General features: G+C 38.3%; 1 protein-coding gene across 1 annotated transcript in view; it reads right to left on the bottom strand.

The window, feature by feature from the left end:
* Nucleotides 1-1,754: 1,754 nt before the first annotated feature.
* LOC149084170 (nose resistant to fluoxetine protein 6-like) overlaps nt 1,755-19,632 on the bottom strand; it is an 82,191-nt gene continuing 64,313 nt past the window's right edge. Inside the window, exons 14-15 of the mRNA XM_089234516.1 lie at nt 17,718-17,860; nt 1,755-3,679 (exon numbers count right to left, since the gene is read on the bottom strand). Of these exons, the coding sequence (XP_089090642.1) occupies nt 3,401-3,679; nt 17,718-17,860 (422 nt within the window). The 3' untranslated portion in view covers nt 1,755-3,400. The remainder of the gene's footprint in view (nt 3,680-17,717; nt 17,861-19,632) is intronic.

Below are 19,632 nucleotides of genomic sequence, written 5' to 3'. Positions count from 1 at the left end.
AAATCAGGGCCTTTCCCGAGCATCCGAAATCTCCGCCCACCAGGAGCGTCGGAAGTGTTCCGAACCTGTGGGTGCCCGTCTCAAGCTTTGCGCATGAAATTTTGATTTCTGGATCAACTCTGTTCTCTGACCGCATGCTACAAAGTACCATGTCTACCACTGCTACTAAACGAAACATGGGCCCCGTCCACATTCCTCTATGCAATTTCTAACGAATGAGTACGTGTTGGAATGTGCGTGTATGTATTGTGAATCTAACATAAAGTTAGTTTGGTTGGAATACTTGTTATGTGTTCAAATGGTGCTGTCATCTCTCTTCCAAAGTCGTAGCTACTCAAGCAACCACAGCACTCTCAGCTTGACGCCACTGACACCCGCCTTCCTCGAACAATCCAAAACTTACATGCACTTAATCTGAGAGCTTCCTTATAAATGTATCTTCTCTTTCAATGAACCTTCAAAATCTGCGTTCACGATATGTGAATGCTCTCACCGAGCTTCCAAAATCTGCTTTCATCTTTCCTGACCTTCAAATCTGGCATGCGGGGCCTTTCTCGAGTCTCCTGAATCTGCACATACCTTTCCCGAGCTTCTGCATCCTTTCTTCTTCATTTGAGCTTCTTTTCTCTTTCCATGAGCCTTCAGAATCTGCATGTAACTTTCCTAAGCTTTCAAGATCGTCGTCACTGAACTTCCAAAATCTGCCTTCCACTTCCTTGAGCTTCTGATCTCTCATGTGGGACCTTTTCTGAGCTTCCGAGAAATATTCACTCATATTCCCAGAGCTTCCAGATCCTGTCGGCACTTCACCTGAGAATTCTAAAATGTATGTCAGTTCTCTCTTCTCCCTATGCTGATTGATAGACTGGAATTTTATAAAGTTAGATTAAAGTAAATTACTCTTCGCTATGAACTGCATCATAATATGTAGTAGTGTTCCTAAGAATGTGCCTCCGTCACCCATTTTTCTAATCGGCAGTATTAATGCATTATTAATGCTATCCTAATATATTTTTGGGATAGTATTATTAATAACATTATTTGCTCCTTCCATGAGCTACCAAAATTTTCATGCATCTTTCCTAAGCTTTGAAAAATGTACGTGGTGTCACTGAACTTCCGAAATCCATTTGTTCCAAATCAACGCCAATGTTCAAAATCACTACGCATCACCCCTGAGCTTCATCCAAGCTTCCTAAATCTGCACACAACTTCTATGAGCTTTAATAATCAATATATTTTTGACTTCCTATGTATGCCTTACTTTTCTATTACTGTCCTTCGAATAAACAATCCTATTTATTTCGATTCGAATACATAACAACAATATAAATATTTATTGTTGTTGTTGTTGTTGTTTTGTTTTTTTTATAGTCGTTTGTACACAAGAACAGTTCAATAAAAACTTAAACTCTATGGCAGGGCTGGACAAATCCTCTGCGACTAAAAATTTCGTGTTGTCGCTTAAAATTCTCTTTGTATAGTTACTAAATTGCAGGCTGAGAGCAGCACAAAATGTTTGGAATTTATAGCAGCATATCTATCAACATGAAAGAAGACCACTATACACTGAAAACTCAACAGAAGCATTATTTTGGATCTTTTATACGAGTAAAAAGATTTTTTTGGCGCATGAAAGATGGTTCTGGCACCTAGATTTTTTTGCAATTCATCCAGCCCTGTGTTCTATGGCATTATTAGTATTTTCTCATGAAGTTATTAGTCGAAATGGAAAACACGCAGACACACGTGAACACGTTGCATACAAAAATGTATAGCTTTATTCAACAAAGACTGTAAACAGTAAACCAACAACAAAAAGTTACAAAATAACATACGGAATGTTACACGAGGAATGTCCGAAAGAAGAAAAATTCTAATATCGGTTCTAAGACCAGAATTTCACGTATTTCAAGCAAAATTATCAAAGGTGTATAAGATATTTTACAAAGGTGCCACTACCAAAGCTCAATTTCCCTCATCAGCTTGATAATTTTTTTTTTCCATCCGTTAATTGTAATTTCTCTCGGACACTCTTCAAGTAACATTCCTTTATATATATAACAACAAAAAAATACTCTCGTAGTGCACGTAACGTGCACTATAATGAAGGGGTTGTTAACTTTATTTAAATTTATAAAAAGGTTTATAATCATGAAACCCACATTTCGTGGTTACTTTTCAGTCATTTTAAAAATAATAAGTTAATGGATTCCTACTAGGTCGGGGTTTTCAGCGTGTTGTGTTACGCTGACCCCCGCCCCTCCTTTCCCCCAATGTAAAAATAAAAAGGCCACGAACCCTTTTGCAAAATCATATTCAGTATATTGCAATGTGAAAAAAAAATGGGCTAATTGTTTTCTTATCCTAAGCCATAGACTATCTGAAATCTCTCCAAGGACCTTCAAAGGGTCTACGCATCTCCTGTCCAAAAGAGTTCCTGTATTAGGATGAAAATTTTTGTTCAGAAGAATGTATTTCTAGATTTCTGGGAGTACGTACAATCTACTACGCCTCCTCTCTACGGGTGAGCCAGTCTTCTAAGCGTTCCTAGGCATACTCATGACTTAGCATTTTCAGGCAGGGTGTTCTCTAAGTGCTAGTACGGCTTTTCTCTCACTAATCGTCCATCATAGAGGTATGATTCCTGTTTAAGAAATTACCCGGTACCAGTTTTGAAAGTTAAAACAGCGTGTAACAAAATGAAAAAAATCGAAATTTTTATACCGTTCTCCTGTGCTCTAACTTCCATTTAGAAGGTTGTTACCGTGTTTTTCTTGATGCCAACAAAAAAATTTCATTTTTCTAAGATATTCGAATTCGAAAAACCGAGGAAATTCGGGAAAGAACAGCATTAAATGCAGAAAAACCATTTTACCTGCATTTAACACTGTTCTTGCCCAAATTTCCTTCCTTTTTCGAATATCTCTGTGAATATTGCACTTGGAAACAATATATTTGAGCCTTTCCGATTAGTAAGCTTTTCGAACTAGTAACTGCTTTCATGTTGAAGAATATTAAAATCCAGATCATTGCAAACAATTGAAGATCGCCACCTATCGGAAAATATTTTTGTTTGTTTTTTTCAATATAATGATGAATGAGTCAGTGGACGTGGGTCAACGTTGATCTTTTCGCGACATGATGGGAATTTTTCATCCCTTTCATCCCATCACGGGGAAGCATGCATGTGTAAAACACCCAGCACTGTGACCGGTACTGATAAGTATGAGGGAAATGCACACGCGCAACGTTAAAAACGTTTCTGAATCATTTTCTTTAATAATTTCTCGAATAAAATGATGATGATGATCTTGTGGTGGTGATCATGATGAGATGATGAATCAGACATAATAATAATAATAGTTTCAACGAATTATGAACGGAACACGATACATAATCAAATGTCTAACGTTGTCTTCGAATAAGCGATATTGACACAGCCACTGTCATCGTCAAAGTTTTTCTCGCTTCTGGATGGTGACGTTAAGTTCACCGACGTTGAATTCGGCAGCTTTCGGGACGCCAACTTCGACGTCGTCTTCGTCGTAGACGTCGACCAGCTCTGGAAGAATGACGCGACGAAATTCTCAAAGAAATAGTACGGCTTCGCGAATGATACGTACAACACGGAAGCCAGAAGCGTCGACAGGATCATGTAACCCACGGCGAAGAACAACTAAGACAAGAAAAGTAATGGAATTAGACATGTTTGCGACGTCATAATTTTAACACATCACGAAACGATTGTCAAAGAAACTGTTGAAGTGTCTGCATTTGTCTGCATCGTGACCCGAAATTTCTATCCTTTTGAGTAAAGTATGTTATTTGTACGTATTTCTCTTTTTTTAAGGAAATCTTATGGCTAATGTCCGGAAATCTGCAGAGTTCGTCAAATTGCGGTCACACTGTGAAACGCCGGACATGGTTTCTAAAGTTCTTTAATGTTATCAAGGTATCCTAAAATGAATTGACAGGTTTAAAAAAGCAATAGTTATTTCTCTCATTCACTCCGAATTTCCATCAATTATGGAATAAAATCAGGTGAATGAAAGAATAATTTCTTCCATTAATTTTGAATTTCAATTCAGTAAGGCATTCGTATTTCGTCATTTAATTTTCTGAATTTCTCAATTACGGAATTTTTTTTTCACTGATTCTGATTTTATATCATTTACGCAATTTATATCTTATTTCTCAGCCACCTCTTCGGGCATTTTGACTGTTGTGGCCTTGTATTTGTATTTACTTGTATTAATATTCCTTAATTACGAAATCTCATTTCTGAGTTGCATTTAATTAGTCAAGTCATTTATTTTGAGTCGCCATTGACTGTGGAATTTTTTGTTTCATTGATTCTGAATTTTCATTAGATGTGGAATTATTCCTTTCGTTGAATCTGAACGTCCATCGATTATGCAATCATTTCTTTCATTATCTCTGAATTGTCATCAATTATAGGATTATTTGTCTCATTAATTCTGAGTTTTCGTTAGTGCTGGAATTTTTTCTTTCATAGATGACGGAAATTTTTCTACCATCGGTTCAGAATTATCATAGACGATGGAGTTATTTCTTTCATTGATTCTTAATTTTCCCCAATAATGGAAATTTTTTTTTTCATTGAACCTGAATTTCCATTACTTATACAATAATGAATGTTCATCAATTGTGGAATTGTTTCTTTCATTGATTCCAAGTTTCCATCAACTATGTAATTATTTAAAGATACAGATATTTTCTGGTTATTGAGGAGAACTCGAAAAGAAAAGTCATCTGGTCTTTGCCGGGAATCGAACCCAGTTCGTCTTGCTAACCGGGGGAGCATGCCATGCTATCACCTATACCACTGGAAACACGACTCTGCCCTCCTTATTTCATACGCTGTGGCGTGAGGCGCTGGAGTAGAGGCAGTAGTAGTCCCACTTAACTTCCGCAAATGACCCCCAGGTGAAACGGTACAGAGAGATCGAGGGCTTTTTTCTCAGCCGAAATGTATCGAGGAAACATATTTTCTGGGTATTATGCTGAGGTGGGTATTATACCGGTAGCGTGCTTGCCCGGTTTGCACGGAGTTGATGACGGAGACCAGATGACTTTTTTTTTTCCGAGTTCACATCAGCATAATATCCAGAAAATACGTTTCCTTGATGCATTTGGCTGAGAAAAAAGTCGTCTATCTCTCTACGTAATGATTTATTTCATTGATTATAAATTTCCATCAGTTACGGAGTTATTTCTTTCATAATTAATCCTGAATTTTCATTAATTTCTAAAACCATTTCTTTCATTGATTTCAATCTTTACCAGTAATGGTATTGTTTCTTGCATTAATTCTGAATTTTCATCAATTATGGAATTATTTCTTTCATTGATTCTGAATTTTTCATCGATTATGGAATTGTTTCTTTCGCCGATTCTAAATTTTCATAAGTTCTGGAATAATTTCTTTCAATTATTTTTCTTATTTTTTTTCAGCCATAAATCCTGAATTTTCGTTCGTTTCCAGATAATTTTTTTTCATCATGTCCTGATTTCCATTAGTATTGAAATCGCATGTTTATCTTTCATTAATTTGAAATTATCTTGAGTTCTGAATTTTCATGAATTCGGAATTTTTTTTTGTGTTTATATTTCAAAATAGAAATTTTTCGGCATTTCTTTATGTACTGTAATAATGTATCCATTTTTGGACGCCGGTTCCTCTCGCCACGAACTACGCGAAATTCGTGCTTTGAGGCTCCTCCACCCTAAATTTTTTGGGCCCGTAAATTGTCAACATGCCCCTTGCCCCACTGATATTTTCGCAACTTGTGAAAAATGTTGCGTATAATAAGGAATAATGGCCGCGAGTATTGTACCCCTGATTTACAGGGGGTATTTTTTGACAGGGCAACCTCTACATTGACTCATTGGTACTTAGAACGGTTTGAAAATCTGTTACAATTTAGTTTATAATATTTTCAACAGATGTATTTACAGTCTCCACATTCTGACATTTTTCTTTTTAACCAATATTAAATCTCATGTTTCCGTGTAGATTAGGGTGACCATACATCCCGTATTTTCCTAATCATTCCGGTATTTTTACATAATTTTTGTCGTCCCGACGTTTGTGTAGAAATGCCCCTTTATTTCACATTGCCCAACGAGGCAAACGTGAATTTTCATTCTTCATCGAAATCAAAGTTTTAAAAAATATATTTTCCTCAACATATAAAAATTATATCTTATATATAAATGTGAAAGTATGTATGTATGTATGTATGTATGTATGTATGTATGTATGTATGTATGCTCTTTATACAAATCTACAGTTTTAGACCGATCGTCGCCAGATTTTGCATATATACCAAACAGGACCGGGATTGAGCCGTAGGCTACTTTAAAAGTTCGTCAGAGCTGGGCAAATGCCCGAAATGGGCGAAAAACTGTCGGGCAACAATGGTTTTGGGGGCCTCAACAATCACTTTCGGAACGTTTACTTTGGTTACCGTGGTTCCCAACAATGCGTTTCAGACGTGTATATGTCTTTACAATGGTTTGTCACATCTTTAACACTGTCATCATTACAGTTTATTCCTTTATAATGGTTTGGCTCTTTTCCAATACTCCCAGTAATTAAAAAAAAACCCTGGAAGCGCCAGATATATTTGCTTGCATGTATACAGGGTGTCCTGTAAGTGCTAATGTGGTCTTTATCTCATCAACCACCCATCGTTGGGGTATAGTTTCAATTTAAAAAGTGCTTAAAAGGAGTTTGAATAATATTCGCTGCAGAAGCTGGACATCTGACGTCACTAACAACAGAGAACAACTACGGCGATAAAACTGGGAATAAAAATGTTAAACGCCAGCTGATGAACTCAATGCTTGCCTCAAATCATCAGCACTCTACTTCACCAAACACCAACCATGGCCATATCGCTACATTGCAATTTACTGACATTAGTGAGATGGGTTGGAAGTGAAGGTGCTGTCTATCGGTGGTCGCCTCGAGTTTGTTAGGACATCAACACTCTGGCACGAAGCTAAAAAATTATCATTATCCACCAACATCCGAGTTCAACTGCAAAATGACTCAGCACTGCTATCATTTTCACATCAGTTGATCAAACTTGGCAATGGAAGAATTCCCGTAGACCCAAGCACTGGACTGATAACGTTCCCAAATGGATTTTGCCAGTTATTATATATATAAACTCAGTTCAAGAACTTGCAGACCACGTCTTACCAAACATTCAACAAAATCACCGAAACCATGAGTGGCTTTGTGAGAGTGCGATTCTGGCACCGAAAAATGACAGTGTGAACAAGATCAACGAAAAAATCCTAATCCTTTATTCCGGGAGACTCCACATCTTACAAATCGGTTGACACTGTCACAGACACAGCGCAGACAGTTCTGTATCCTGCAGAATTTCTGAACTCTTTGGATATTCCGGGTGTGCCACCACACAATATGACCCTCAAAGTCGGATCACCTATAATGCTTTTAAGAAATTTGGAGACACCGAAAGGCAACAGACTCTGCGTGAAGAAATTGCACAATTGCATCATTGAAGCAACGATTCTAACTGGATGTTACAAAGAAAAAGAAGTCTTCATTCCACGTATCCCAATCATCACCGAAGAAATGCCATTCACTTTCAAGCGATTACAGTTCCCGATTCGTTTAGCTTTTGCCATGACAATAAACAAAGTGCAAGGCCAGTTGTTAGCAGTGGCAGGTATCAACCTACTTGAGCCCTGTTTTTCACACCTTTTCGTCACCTGTTCGCGTGTTGGTAATAGCAAAAATTTGTACATCTACACACCAGATGGAAAAAGAAAAAATATTGTGTATTCACAAGCGATTGCCTGAAGATTTTAATTAAAATATTTAAATATAAAAGTAATTTTCTCTTGATGCAGAAATTTTTTTGATTAAGAAGTAATAATGTAAATTTATATATGTAATAAGCTATACATATATAAATTTTTTACGGTGCGGGCAACGTCGCCGGGTATCAGCTAGTATTATATAAATATGAATATTCCCCTCACAAATTTGTCTTTTTAACGTTTATCGAGAAGAATATATTTTAATCCACTGCAATTCGAAGTAGTGCTTTATCACTCGTGATTTGCTTACTTTTTGGTGATTTAGCAACTTTTCCCATTTTTGGTGATGATTGGCGATATTTACCCGTATTTGGGAGCGATCCTAATATTCTCCGTATTTTCTCGATTTCCTCTATAAAAATATAACAGCTATGGTCAAATTTTACGACCCGTCCCACAAATGTGGTGAGGAAATTTCATTTATGTCACAAAAGCGTTTCCTTGATATTACTTTTTTCAATACCGTCAGTCCATTTCAGAGAGAAAAATTGGTGTATATTCTCACAAACTTTTTCCTTCTATCGATCACGAGATTGATCACTGGGGATGGAATTAACCGCAAATAATCTTAGAATTAATGACAATTTTGAAGATTGGTGAATAAGAAATATATCGATTAAAATTTGGAATCAATGAGAAGAATAATTGATGAATTATATTCGAATCAAGAAATATTTTCGTAATTGCTGAAAATTCAAACAAATTTTCCAACAGCTGGCTGATGCAAAGATGAACCTTTCTTCCTATGATCAGTTGTGAGTGACATCAATTTCGGAAAGTTCAGATCAATGAAAAAAATAATTCCATTATTGATGAGAAATGATCATAATCAATGACATAAATGATAAATGATTCTATAACATGACAGAAATAATTTCAGAATCTTCGAAATAAATTGACAATAATAACTAATATATATATACAGGGGGCGAAGTGACTAAGTCCATTTCGGAGCAGCCTTGGAGCAGCAAAATTCAGGATTCGGAGCAGTTTTGGAGTAGCAAATTCGGGATTTGGAGCAATTTTGGAGCAGCAAAATATGGGATTCGGAGCAGATATTTATAATTGGAGCAGTGAAATTAACAAGAATATTTTCGTTAACCCTCAACCCTTTTCAAAATGAAACTGCACTGTCTTTTGTTATCAAACATCTTTTCATCAGCTTGATTTTCGTTTTTAGTGTTTTAGGCTTTTGACACCTTGTTTGAAAGAGCGGCTGTCATAAAATTTTTTGCAACCGTCTATTTAAGATGATTTTTGCTTACTGAGGGCACTATTTGCTGCCTTGAACAGCAGCACTTCAAATGAGCTAAAATTTTTTTATAAGTTTTTAATTTTTTTATACACTGCTGGCCACCGTAAATGCAACACCCTGAAGGAAGCATGCAAATAATATGAAATTTACAACATGCATTAGCGGAGGTGAGATATGCAAATGATTAGAATTTCAGCGCAGACGCACATCACGCGCGCCTGTGGCGCCACTTCAAAGCGCTATTTAAGGCTTGGAGATTTCGACGATTTGAAATACGGCAATTGTGTTTTTTTGTGGTTTTTTCAAAAAAACGATCAATTATGCCTCGTAGAAAACAGCGATCATCTTTTGATCAAATATCCGAGTTCGACAGAGGAAGGATAGTGGCCTACCGAGATTGTGGATTATCTTTCAGGGAAATCGGTAGTCGTGTTGGACGAAACCAAACAACTGTAATGCGGATATGTGATCGTTGGATGCAGGAGGGTACGACGGACCGACGTGTTCGATCGCATCCACCTCAGTGCACCACTTCACGTGATGACAGGCGTATTGTGCGTATGGCAGTGACGGATCGCTCAGCCACATCACGAACCATAGCACAGCACATTCAGTCTGTACCGCATCATCCAGTGTCTGCGCGTACCATTCGACGCCGTTTACAGCAGAGTGGTCTGTCCGCAAGACGTCCATTGCTTCGTCTACCCTTGACGCAGAACCACAGACGTCTCCGCCACCAATGGTGCGATGAAAGAAGGATGTGGACGGCACAATGGAATGAAATTGTCTTTACCGACGAGTCACGCTTCTGTCTGCAACACCACGATGGTCGGATTCGAGTCTGGAGACACCGTGGAGAGAGGATGCTGAACAGCTGCGTTATCCACCGCCACACTGGTCCTGCACCGGGTATTATGGTATGGGGCGGTATTGGATATCACTCTCGCACTCCTCTAGTACGCATTGCCGGTACTTTAAAAAGCCAGCGCTACATCTCCGAGGTGTTGGAGCCAGTTGTCCTTCCTTACCTTCAGGGCTTGCCCACAGACATATTTCCACAGGATAATGCGCGACCACACGTGGCACGCATTGTCCAAAGGTTCTTCGTCAATCGCCAGATTGAATTGCTTCCCTGGCCAGCTCGCTCTCCGGATCTTTCGCCGATAGAAAACATGTGGTCCATGGTTGCTCAACGATTGACCCAGATTACATCCCCAGCTGCCACACCATATCAACTTTGGCAACGCGTGGAAGCTGCTTGGTCTGCTGTACCCCAAGAACACATCCAAAGTCTCTTTGAATCAATGCCGAGGCGTGTGGCAGCGGTGATCTCCAACAATGGCGGCTACTCTGGCTACTGATTTTGGCAGGAACCACACTTCACAGAAGTCTATAAATTTAATCATTTGATGCTTGGTCAACATGTTATCTACAAAATAAATATTGTTGCGATATCTCTTGTCTTTCTTGGTGTTGCAATTTGGGTGGCCAGCAGTGTACTTGGAAAGAAATTGTTGCAAAATGGGAGAATTTCGGATGAATCAACTCGATGTTTGGCGATTCAGCACTCATTATCTGACGAGATTGGCGATTTAACGCTCGTTATTTGGCAACATTGGCGATATTCGGCAAAGTTTCTAAACTAACATTCGTAATTCGGCGGACATGCGCTTTTTACTTCCGGAATGAAATTTTTTTCACAAAACATCGGGATTTAACACAATGACAATCGACTACGGTAATTTCTGCTGCTTCCAGTGACAACTTTTTTTTTAAACGGAAACACTCAAATTTGCACTTTAAAGCTGAAAGGCATTGCAAACCATCTTCAGTTCCACGATCACGGACAATATCGGGGTTTCGCGATGGAAAGCCCGATCAGGGGCCGATAGTTTAAGTATAGTGGAATAAAACACGCTCTTCTCGTAAAGAAACGTTTCGTGGCTAGCAGGAACAAAAAGTTTTTGGCGTCCTTTCCGATATTCCGGGCATACTGAAGCAAAATTAGCTATTTGGCGCAGAAAAATGCGAAAATACGCTATTGGGGCAGGATGACGCAAGAAATTAGTTTTGGCGCAGTGCGGCGCAATTGGCGCAGAGTTGCGTTCCCACCCCTGTATATATTATCGAGAGATGACACTATATTTAGAAGACACCAACGAATAAGGCAAATACACAAAAAATAATTAAAAGTCCTAATGCATTTCAACACCAATGGGTGCCGTCTTCAGAGGAAAAAATTTAACCACTATAGTTTGTTTCAGGTTAACTTTGCAGTGGAGAGAAAGGTAGAGAGTGTATTCCTTCGCCGCAAAATATAGTTCCCATACATCGGAGGTTTCTGACGATCATTTATATAGAATATTTCAATTTTTTTTATGATTTCGAAAAAGATACTGAAAAAATACCGTTTTGAATCAATGTATATTCGTTTAAAATTTTTAAATTAGAAAAATATTGGTTACCATTATCAAATATCCATGGCGAGCTCATGAACATTTTGGCGCGATTTCCAAGCAATTTTCCCCGCCAATATTACTATCGTGCTTTTTTTTTTTTTTTGATTGCTCAGAGAGAGAGAGAGTTATATATATATATTTTTTTTTTCAAAATTTAAATTTTCCTTTATTTAAGATTTTTAAACACAGTTACAAAACATTTAGGGGCTAAGCAAGCTTGTGAGCCCACAAAACAATATCTGATACATATCTGTCGGCATAAATAATAACGAGAGAGAAAAAAAAAACACACACACACACACATATATATAACACCAAGAAATAAGTGGCAACAGGAATGGAATTGGTAAACAAAAAAAATTTGGCATTTAGCAGCGTATGCAAGATAAAAGAAGGTTACATTACAATATCAAACAGATAATTTAAATCTTCTTGAGTTAACAACCAAGATTTTAAATTGACAAAAAAAGATGTTCATGAAGATTGATCTTTTATTAACTGAGGAAGTAAATTAAATATTTTGGGAGCTAAATAAAGGAAAAATTTTTGGAAACAAGTTTTATTTGGCCTTGGTACCTGTATAGCATGACGTATAATCGTCATTTTGTTGAATTTTTTCCGATACAGTTTTTCATTCAGTTTTGCATGTAGTTATAGGCCTACACACCCAGACGAATATTCAATCAGGTTTTTTTTCTCGCGAAAATAACCTCCAACGAATTCAGATATTCACTCATAGATTACAGGAAGTGTCCCTCTTTCACGACAGCGCCGATACCGTTGTGAGAGGCTCTCTTTATGGGTGTAGGTTACGGTTCCAGACCCCCCCTCCCTTTTTTTTATATCTATTTCTTGCCGTGTTCGTAGGATAGGGGTGGTTTCTGAATTCCAATAGCCGATAGCGGAGGGTGTTAACATAAGTAATGTCTCTTTTTCACCCACACCAACTTCCTCCCCCACAGCAGAGGCTGTTCCTCCAGATGACCCTTCAGTGTCTCTCCAGATAAATATAAATAAGCAAGAGAGAGAGAGACCCACAATGGTTTAGGCTTGCAGTGTATTTTTTTCTTCTGTGACAGTTGTATCTTGCTTTTCACCAGAGATAGACACGCTAAAACGTTCTCCGTTCTTTTTGGCAATAATGCATAAAGCACGTTATTGAAAAGAAGAGGAATTTTGGATTGCAGGTGGCCTGATGGAACACATGTTGGAGCAACAACAATTAATAAGTAATAGAGAATCAGATAGTGCTACAACGTCAAGTGAGGATTCCATAGAATGGGAATCCGTGAAAAATGACTAAAACTGTAGTGATAATAAGTGGCATCGACGTATATGCGTTCGGGTGGATGAGCGACGGAAATTTCGGCAAGAAAAGTGAGTAAAAGAATTCTAAATTTTGCCTTATCATTTTTATTATTATTATTTGGGGCTATTCCCAAATTCAAAGGTGAAAACCGGGTTAATAGGAGTTACTAAGATACTTTTCAATAAAAAAAAATGATTTCAAAAACCGCAACATTTGATTTCTGAAAGTATCGACAATGATTTTTTTTTTTTCATTAGCTAATTTTTTGTCACTGACTGCAATTTTTTCTACAAGCATTACGTTATACGAAAAAAAATATTTTTTTTCTGCGAGGTTGGCGAGAATCAGCCATACCTTACCGAGGCCGCGCATCGATACATAGGTTAAGAGGCTTTCGTTGTCATAGCAACGAGTGATGCGGTTCCCTCGTAGCTTCCTCTTCACTGCAAAGTTAACCTGAAACGGACTATAGTTTCGCTGACCGAGTTTCCCATTTGGGTTGAATATCAAATCTTCACGCTCGGTTGCTCAGCGGAAGAAGTACGTCTGTTCACTTCAAACGTCGTGGTCAGAATGAAGCTGTGAGCCTGCGTGAGATACTAATGCAGCGTCCTGATTGGACTTTTGCGGAATAGTGCTATCCGATTGGTCCATTCGAATTTTCTTGTAATTCCCGCTCAAAATGAATTTAAGCCATGGTGTTGCGATCGGGGGTGTAGATTTATTATCGTTCACTAGTATATTTTTGAAGGCCCGAATATATGTGCCTTCGTAGAAATCTAGATCAACTGTGGACTTGACTTTGTGAAAAACTCTCGCTTCTTGAAATTTGAATTTGTGGCCTTCTTGCCAACAGTGAGCGGCGATGGTCGATTTTTCACATTCCTGATTCTTAACACAGCGAGCGTGTTCATTTAATCTTGCTTTTATGGGTCTCCTTGTCCCCTAGCTTAGAGCAAAATTCATACTGGCGAACTGTGAAGGAGTCCAAACGTCATCAGGACACCCTCAACAAGAAATTTTCCGAATTGCAATCTAATATTGTTTCCTTGTCTGCACCCCCATTTGTTAATAAAGCTAAAATACTTAATTTAACTGGAAACCAATTGACAGAAATGCAAACTAAAGCCTTGGAACTGGGAATTAATTTCTGCGACAAACCTAAATTTAACCCAATCAATTTCATTGCCCCTATAGAGAAGTCAGTTTCACGCAGTAAGATTCTACCTGAACAAAAAGACACCCTGAGACATCTCATATCCAACATTTTGGTGGATAATGAGCGAAAGAACAACAAGAAGGTCACCGTAGGCTACTCACCGGACGAACGTCGAAGCATCAAACAACTGCAAAATGATAATAATATCGTAATATCTAGAGCAGATAAAGGTGGGCAAATTGTGATAATGCCTAAAGAGCAATATTCGGATTTGATGACATCACATATTTTGAGTGGTCCTTATAAAGAATTAAAGAAAGATCCATCTGATTCTCACTCGAGAAAATTGAAAAAAGTGGTAAAAACCAGTGTCTCTCTTCCCGAGCATACAAAAAAGAGCGTAATTCCATCAAACGCCATTTCGTCACGGATCTATGGCCTACCCAAAGTGCACAAACCAACACTATCTCTCCGTCCCGTAGTCTCTAACATTGGTGCAGCGTCATACAAGCTCGCTAAATTCCTTGTCCCAATTCTCTCTCCACTCACTAAGTCAAATAATAATACAGTTAGGAATTCATCTAGCTTCGCTCAAATAATACGTACAATTGAACCCAAACAGCTCAACATGGTGTCTTTCGACGTAGTGTCAATGTTTACGAACATTCCCATAGGTGGTAGTATCAGTTGTCTAGAAAGACGACTTAAAACCCACAATTTTTCACAACCTGAAGTAGAAGAAATTTGCAATCTCACCTTCACATGTATCTCACAAACAGCCTTCAGTTTCGATGACAAGTTTTACACCCAGACAGATGGTCTAGCAATGGGCAATCCCATCTCGCCGATTTTGTGTGATATATATATGGACGACTTTGAGAGTAAGCTATTGAACGTTGTGCCCTTCTCATTTTATCGAAGATACGTGGACGATACTTTTGTGCTTTGGGACGGCTCTAAAGATGACTTGGAACAATTATTACTCATTATGAATGACATAGACCCTCATGTTCAGTTCACAGCCGAATTCGAAACTAACAATGAACTCTCTTTCTTGGACGTATTAGTAACGAAACGGAAATCACAGTTCCAAACCTCGGTCTATCGTAAGCCTTTCGCAGTCTCATTACCACCTCATTTCAGATCTTGCCATCCTATGCAACAGAAACTTTCGTCTTTTCGCACCTTTGTAGAGAGAGCATTTAACATCTGTTCAGATCGGAACACTTTAGACCATGAACTTGAAACCATCAGAGCAATTGCGATAGACAGGGGGTTCAACACCAAGATCGTTGACGAATTAAGTAGAAAATTCTTGAAACCGGCACGAGGAACCACTCTAGAAAATATTACAGAGAGACCACTCGGAGAAAGTGTAGTCATACCCTACGATCCAGTGCTCTCACTGAAGATCAAACCGATTCTTAAAAAGTTTAATCTAACAACCATAGATGTGCCCACTAAAAACTTTGGTTTCATGCCCCCTAAGGATGCTATACCGGAGAATAAACAATGGGGCATTTATTACATTCCATGTGGTGATTGCTCTCTTGGTTATATAGGACAGACAAGGAGACCCATAAAAGCAAGATTAAATGAACACGCTCGCTGTGTTAAGAATCAGGAATGTGAAAAATCGACCATCGCCGCTCACTGTTGGCAAGAAGGCCACAAATTCAAATTTCAAGAAGCGAGAGTTTTTCACAAAGTCAAGTCCACAGTTGATCTAGATTTCTACGAAGGCACATATATTCGGGCCTTCAAAAATATACTAGTGAACGATAATAAATCTACACCCCCGATCGCAACACCATGGCTTAAATTCATTTTGAGCGGGAATTACAAGAAAATTCGAATGGACCAATCGGATAGCACTATTCCGCAAAGGTCCAATCAGGACGCTGCATTAGTATCTCACGCAGGCTCACAGTTTCATTCTGACCACGACGTTTGAAGTGAACAGACGTACTTCTTCCGCTGAGCAACCGAGCGTGAAGATTTGTTATTCAACCCAAATGGGAAACTCGGTCAGCGAAACTAGTGGTTAAAATTTTTTCCTCTGAAGACGGCACCCATTGGTGTTGAAATGCATTAGGACTTTTAATTATTTTTTTGTGTATTTGCCTTATTCGTTGGTATCTTCTAAATATTCTTGGACAAAGTGGATCAACTCTTCTAGATGACACTATAATCCCGTGTCATTGAATTTATGCCATTGTTGACATTCTTTCTTATTTTTTTTTTTTTCTTAGCGGCATCAGAAAATGTGCTTCACAGTATTTATTCACCGTGAAAACCTATAATTGATTGGTTGGTTAATAAGAATTATTTACATATATTGCCCCTGTAAAGGAGTTTATTGTAGTGTACTTGTGTGTCTTACACAGAAAATGCCAATTCAAAAACTTCAACAATACTTTCGGTGATCATGTGATGCAAAACACCGATGTTATTAGACGCCCTTGAAAGAATGAAAACAAGCGAAGAAGTTAAAATTTAATTCAAGACGGTTTTGAGAGAAATTTTAAAAAATATTGTTTTAATAGTTTCAAAATATCTTTAAAAATATCGTTACACAGGGATAGAAAGATGGATATGGAGGAGTATACCGTTGTACTGGGAGCAATTTAACATTGTGCTGTAGACAATCCTAAACAAGGCGTAAAAAAATATCGTTTTAGAGGAATTCATCGTTATGTCGAGTATCGTTGTAGCGAGGTTTCACTGTAATTTTAGAATTAGAAACAGAAATAATTTCCGAATTAATGAAAAAAAAAATACAGATTCTAAACCAGTAATTCCCAACGTGGGCGTTAACGTCCCCTGGGGGGGGGGGCGATGGAATGTTTCAGGGAGGCGGTAGAAGCTACGGGTTTAACATGGGATCTTATGGGTTAGATTGCGTTGGGGGGCGATGGGAGAAAAAAAACTTCTGAAGATGGGGCGTGCGTGTGGGACAAAAAACGGGGGGGGGGGCTATGTTCTAAACCAGTGTTTCCCAAAGTGGGCAATATCGCCCACCAGGGGGCGATGGAATGGTCCAAGGGGGCGATAGAACCTACTGATTTAACATAGGATCCTATGGGTTTACTTGAGTTGGGGGACGATGAGAGGAAAAAATTTCTGATGAAGGGGGCGATGGAACAAAAAGTTTGGGAGACTATGTTCTAAACGAAAGAAGAATATAGATAACAAGATATTTTCTCTAACGAACTTGAGGTGACCCCAGGTAGATGGCACTTTCATTTCCAACCTTACTCGTTAATGGAAGTAAATTGCATCATAACAATATGGCCGAAGTTGGTGTGTAGTGAAGTAGTAGAAAGCGCATCATGGGATGTTCGAATTCAACCCACAATGTCTGGAAGATTGAAGACCCCTGATTTAGACTGTAAAAGTTAGCAAAAGTTTACCTATCATGCTACTCAGAACCCTTCTCGAAATAGACTCTACAACTCGTGGAAAAAAGTTACTAGGTATAAAAAATTTACCGCAAATAAATAATGAATATACTGGGATTTTTGAAGATAGAAAAAGTCGATGGTAAAATATTGCACTATTGCGCTTTACTTGGAGTAGTGTGTAGTCAAGAAAATTAAATAGAAATTATTATATTCTCAGTATAGTGATCGGTTAGTAGAGTGATCTTACCAACTCGAAGTGTCCCATGAACCATCGCTCTCTAATGGATCCGCTGTGATAATACATGATTGGTATATGGATCAGAAATGTGAAGTAGCAAAGTCTATCCAAAGGTAGGAAAATCCTCGACTCCATGACGGTCTTTACTGCTCCTGCAAAACAATTCACAACAATTAGCAACTAATTAGCAACTAATGAGGTTGCTGTTGCTCGTTGGATGCGAAGTACTGAGCGTTTGAGCTCGTGTCTTCTTCATCATCCTAGTTTCTTTATGTATTACAGAACTAAATACGTCATGGTGAGATTTGGTTTCTTAAACACAACCATTAATGCTAATACGAGGATGATATTAAAGATCAATAGATGCTAAGTTGCAGAGGATGACGAGTATCAAGCTCTTGACATAATAAAGTGCAGTGTGTAAATAAAAAGGTGAGAGAGTTTTATCTCGTCTAATACTAAAAAATATTACATTTTTGATGAAATTCTAAATTTAAAAAAATAAAATAAAAGCTTCATGATCAATTACACTGAAAAATGATGAAACTGCACGTTTCTTTTTAGGCTTCTTTACCCTAACACGAGGTGCATTTACAGCTCTAGTTTGCGTCGTAGTACAGGATGATCCAAAAGTCACGCAACCTGTTCTAAAGTATTTTATTTTTAAAATTCTATCTGTTGAAAGGTTTTGGCATTCATGAAAATTGCCATACGGTAAACATTTGGTTACGTATTCAATGCAGACAATCCACAGCCAGCAATTACATCTCCTGGGAACTCCATGTTGGCTTATCGACCATATTTGTGTGAGTTGTGACGTCAGTATTATCATCGCTACAGCCTATAGCTGATCCCTATGCCACCTTTTTTTTCTTTTTCGACGATAAGACATCACTTTGAACCGAAAACTAGTTTTTCCGCTCTTAGATGGAAGACGATGTGTCTGCACAGAATTAAAGGTGCCTTAGCAGTAATGATTTCAGATTACGGTCATCTCAACTTAGAACAAATCGTAGAGAAATTACAAAATTTTTCACATTTCATAAAGTATGGTAGTCTTGTTCACACGTTAAAAAAAGGAAAAAGAAGAAATGAGTGAATAAAGAAAGAAAAAAGAAATACGGGGAAGGGAAACAATACAGTAGATAAGAGAGTAGGCCTACAGTGCATTTGACTTCCGACCTCATCATCCCCTACGTGTTCTCTTTCTCTCTCACATATATGTAGTAGAAATATTATGTCTGAGAGAAATACAGGGTGTTCAAAATGAATCACCAGAGTTGAAATGCGTATATTATGAAAAATATTGAACGTAGGCACTTAAGATTGATTTTATATTACATGGCTAATCAAAGTTTTGTATTACAAACCAAATTAAAGGCGCTCGATGTGTCCACCTTAGGATGCACGGCATATGTCTATACGATAGTCAAATTCGTCCCAAACTTTTGCGAGCATGTTCGCATCCCCTGCTTCCACGGCTGCTTGTTATACGTATCTTCAGTTCGACTAATCTAGCTGGAAGGGGAGGCACATAAACGTAGTCTTCAATAAACCCCCACAAGAAGAAATCTAACATTGTGAGGTCCGGCGATCTTGGGGGCCAGTGATATTTAACTGAATCGTCGGGTCCCGTAGGGCCGATCCATCGTTTAGGAATGCGATTGTTCAAAAATTATCGAACGTCCAAGCTCCAGTGTGGTGGTGCCCCGTCCTGCTGGAAAATGGAGTCATCCGAATCGGTTTCTAACTGTGGGAAAAGCCAACCTTGACAAACACTGGAATGGTGGTCGAAGGAAGAGTGTTAGTGCTATCTGTTGGCAACTGCGTGAAATTCGAGATTTCCCTCTTTCTACCTATACATTATTCGATCAAAACGTATTAAAAGCTGAATAGTTATGATTTTTTTTTAAATCGGATGGTT

The sequence above is a fragment of the Pholcus phalangioides genome, unplaced genomic scaffold (assembly GCF_987345545.1).
Source record: "Pholcus phalangioides strain wild (caught in Gottingen) unplaced genomic scaffold, Ppha-v1.0 ptg000008l_1, whole genome shotgun sequence".
Classification (NCBI taxonomy): domain Eukaryota; kingdom Metazoa; phylum Arthropoda; class Arachnida; order Araneae; family Pholcidae; genus Pholcus; species Pholcus phalangioides.
This window is presented reverse-complemented; position numbering and strand designations above follow the sequence as displayed.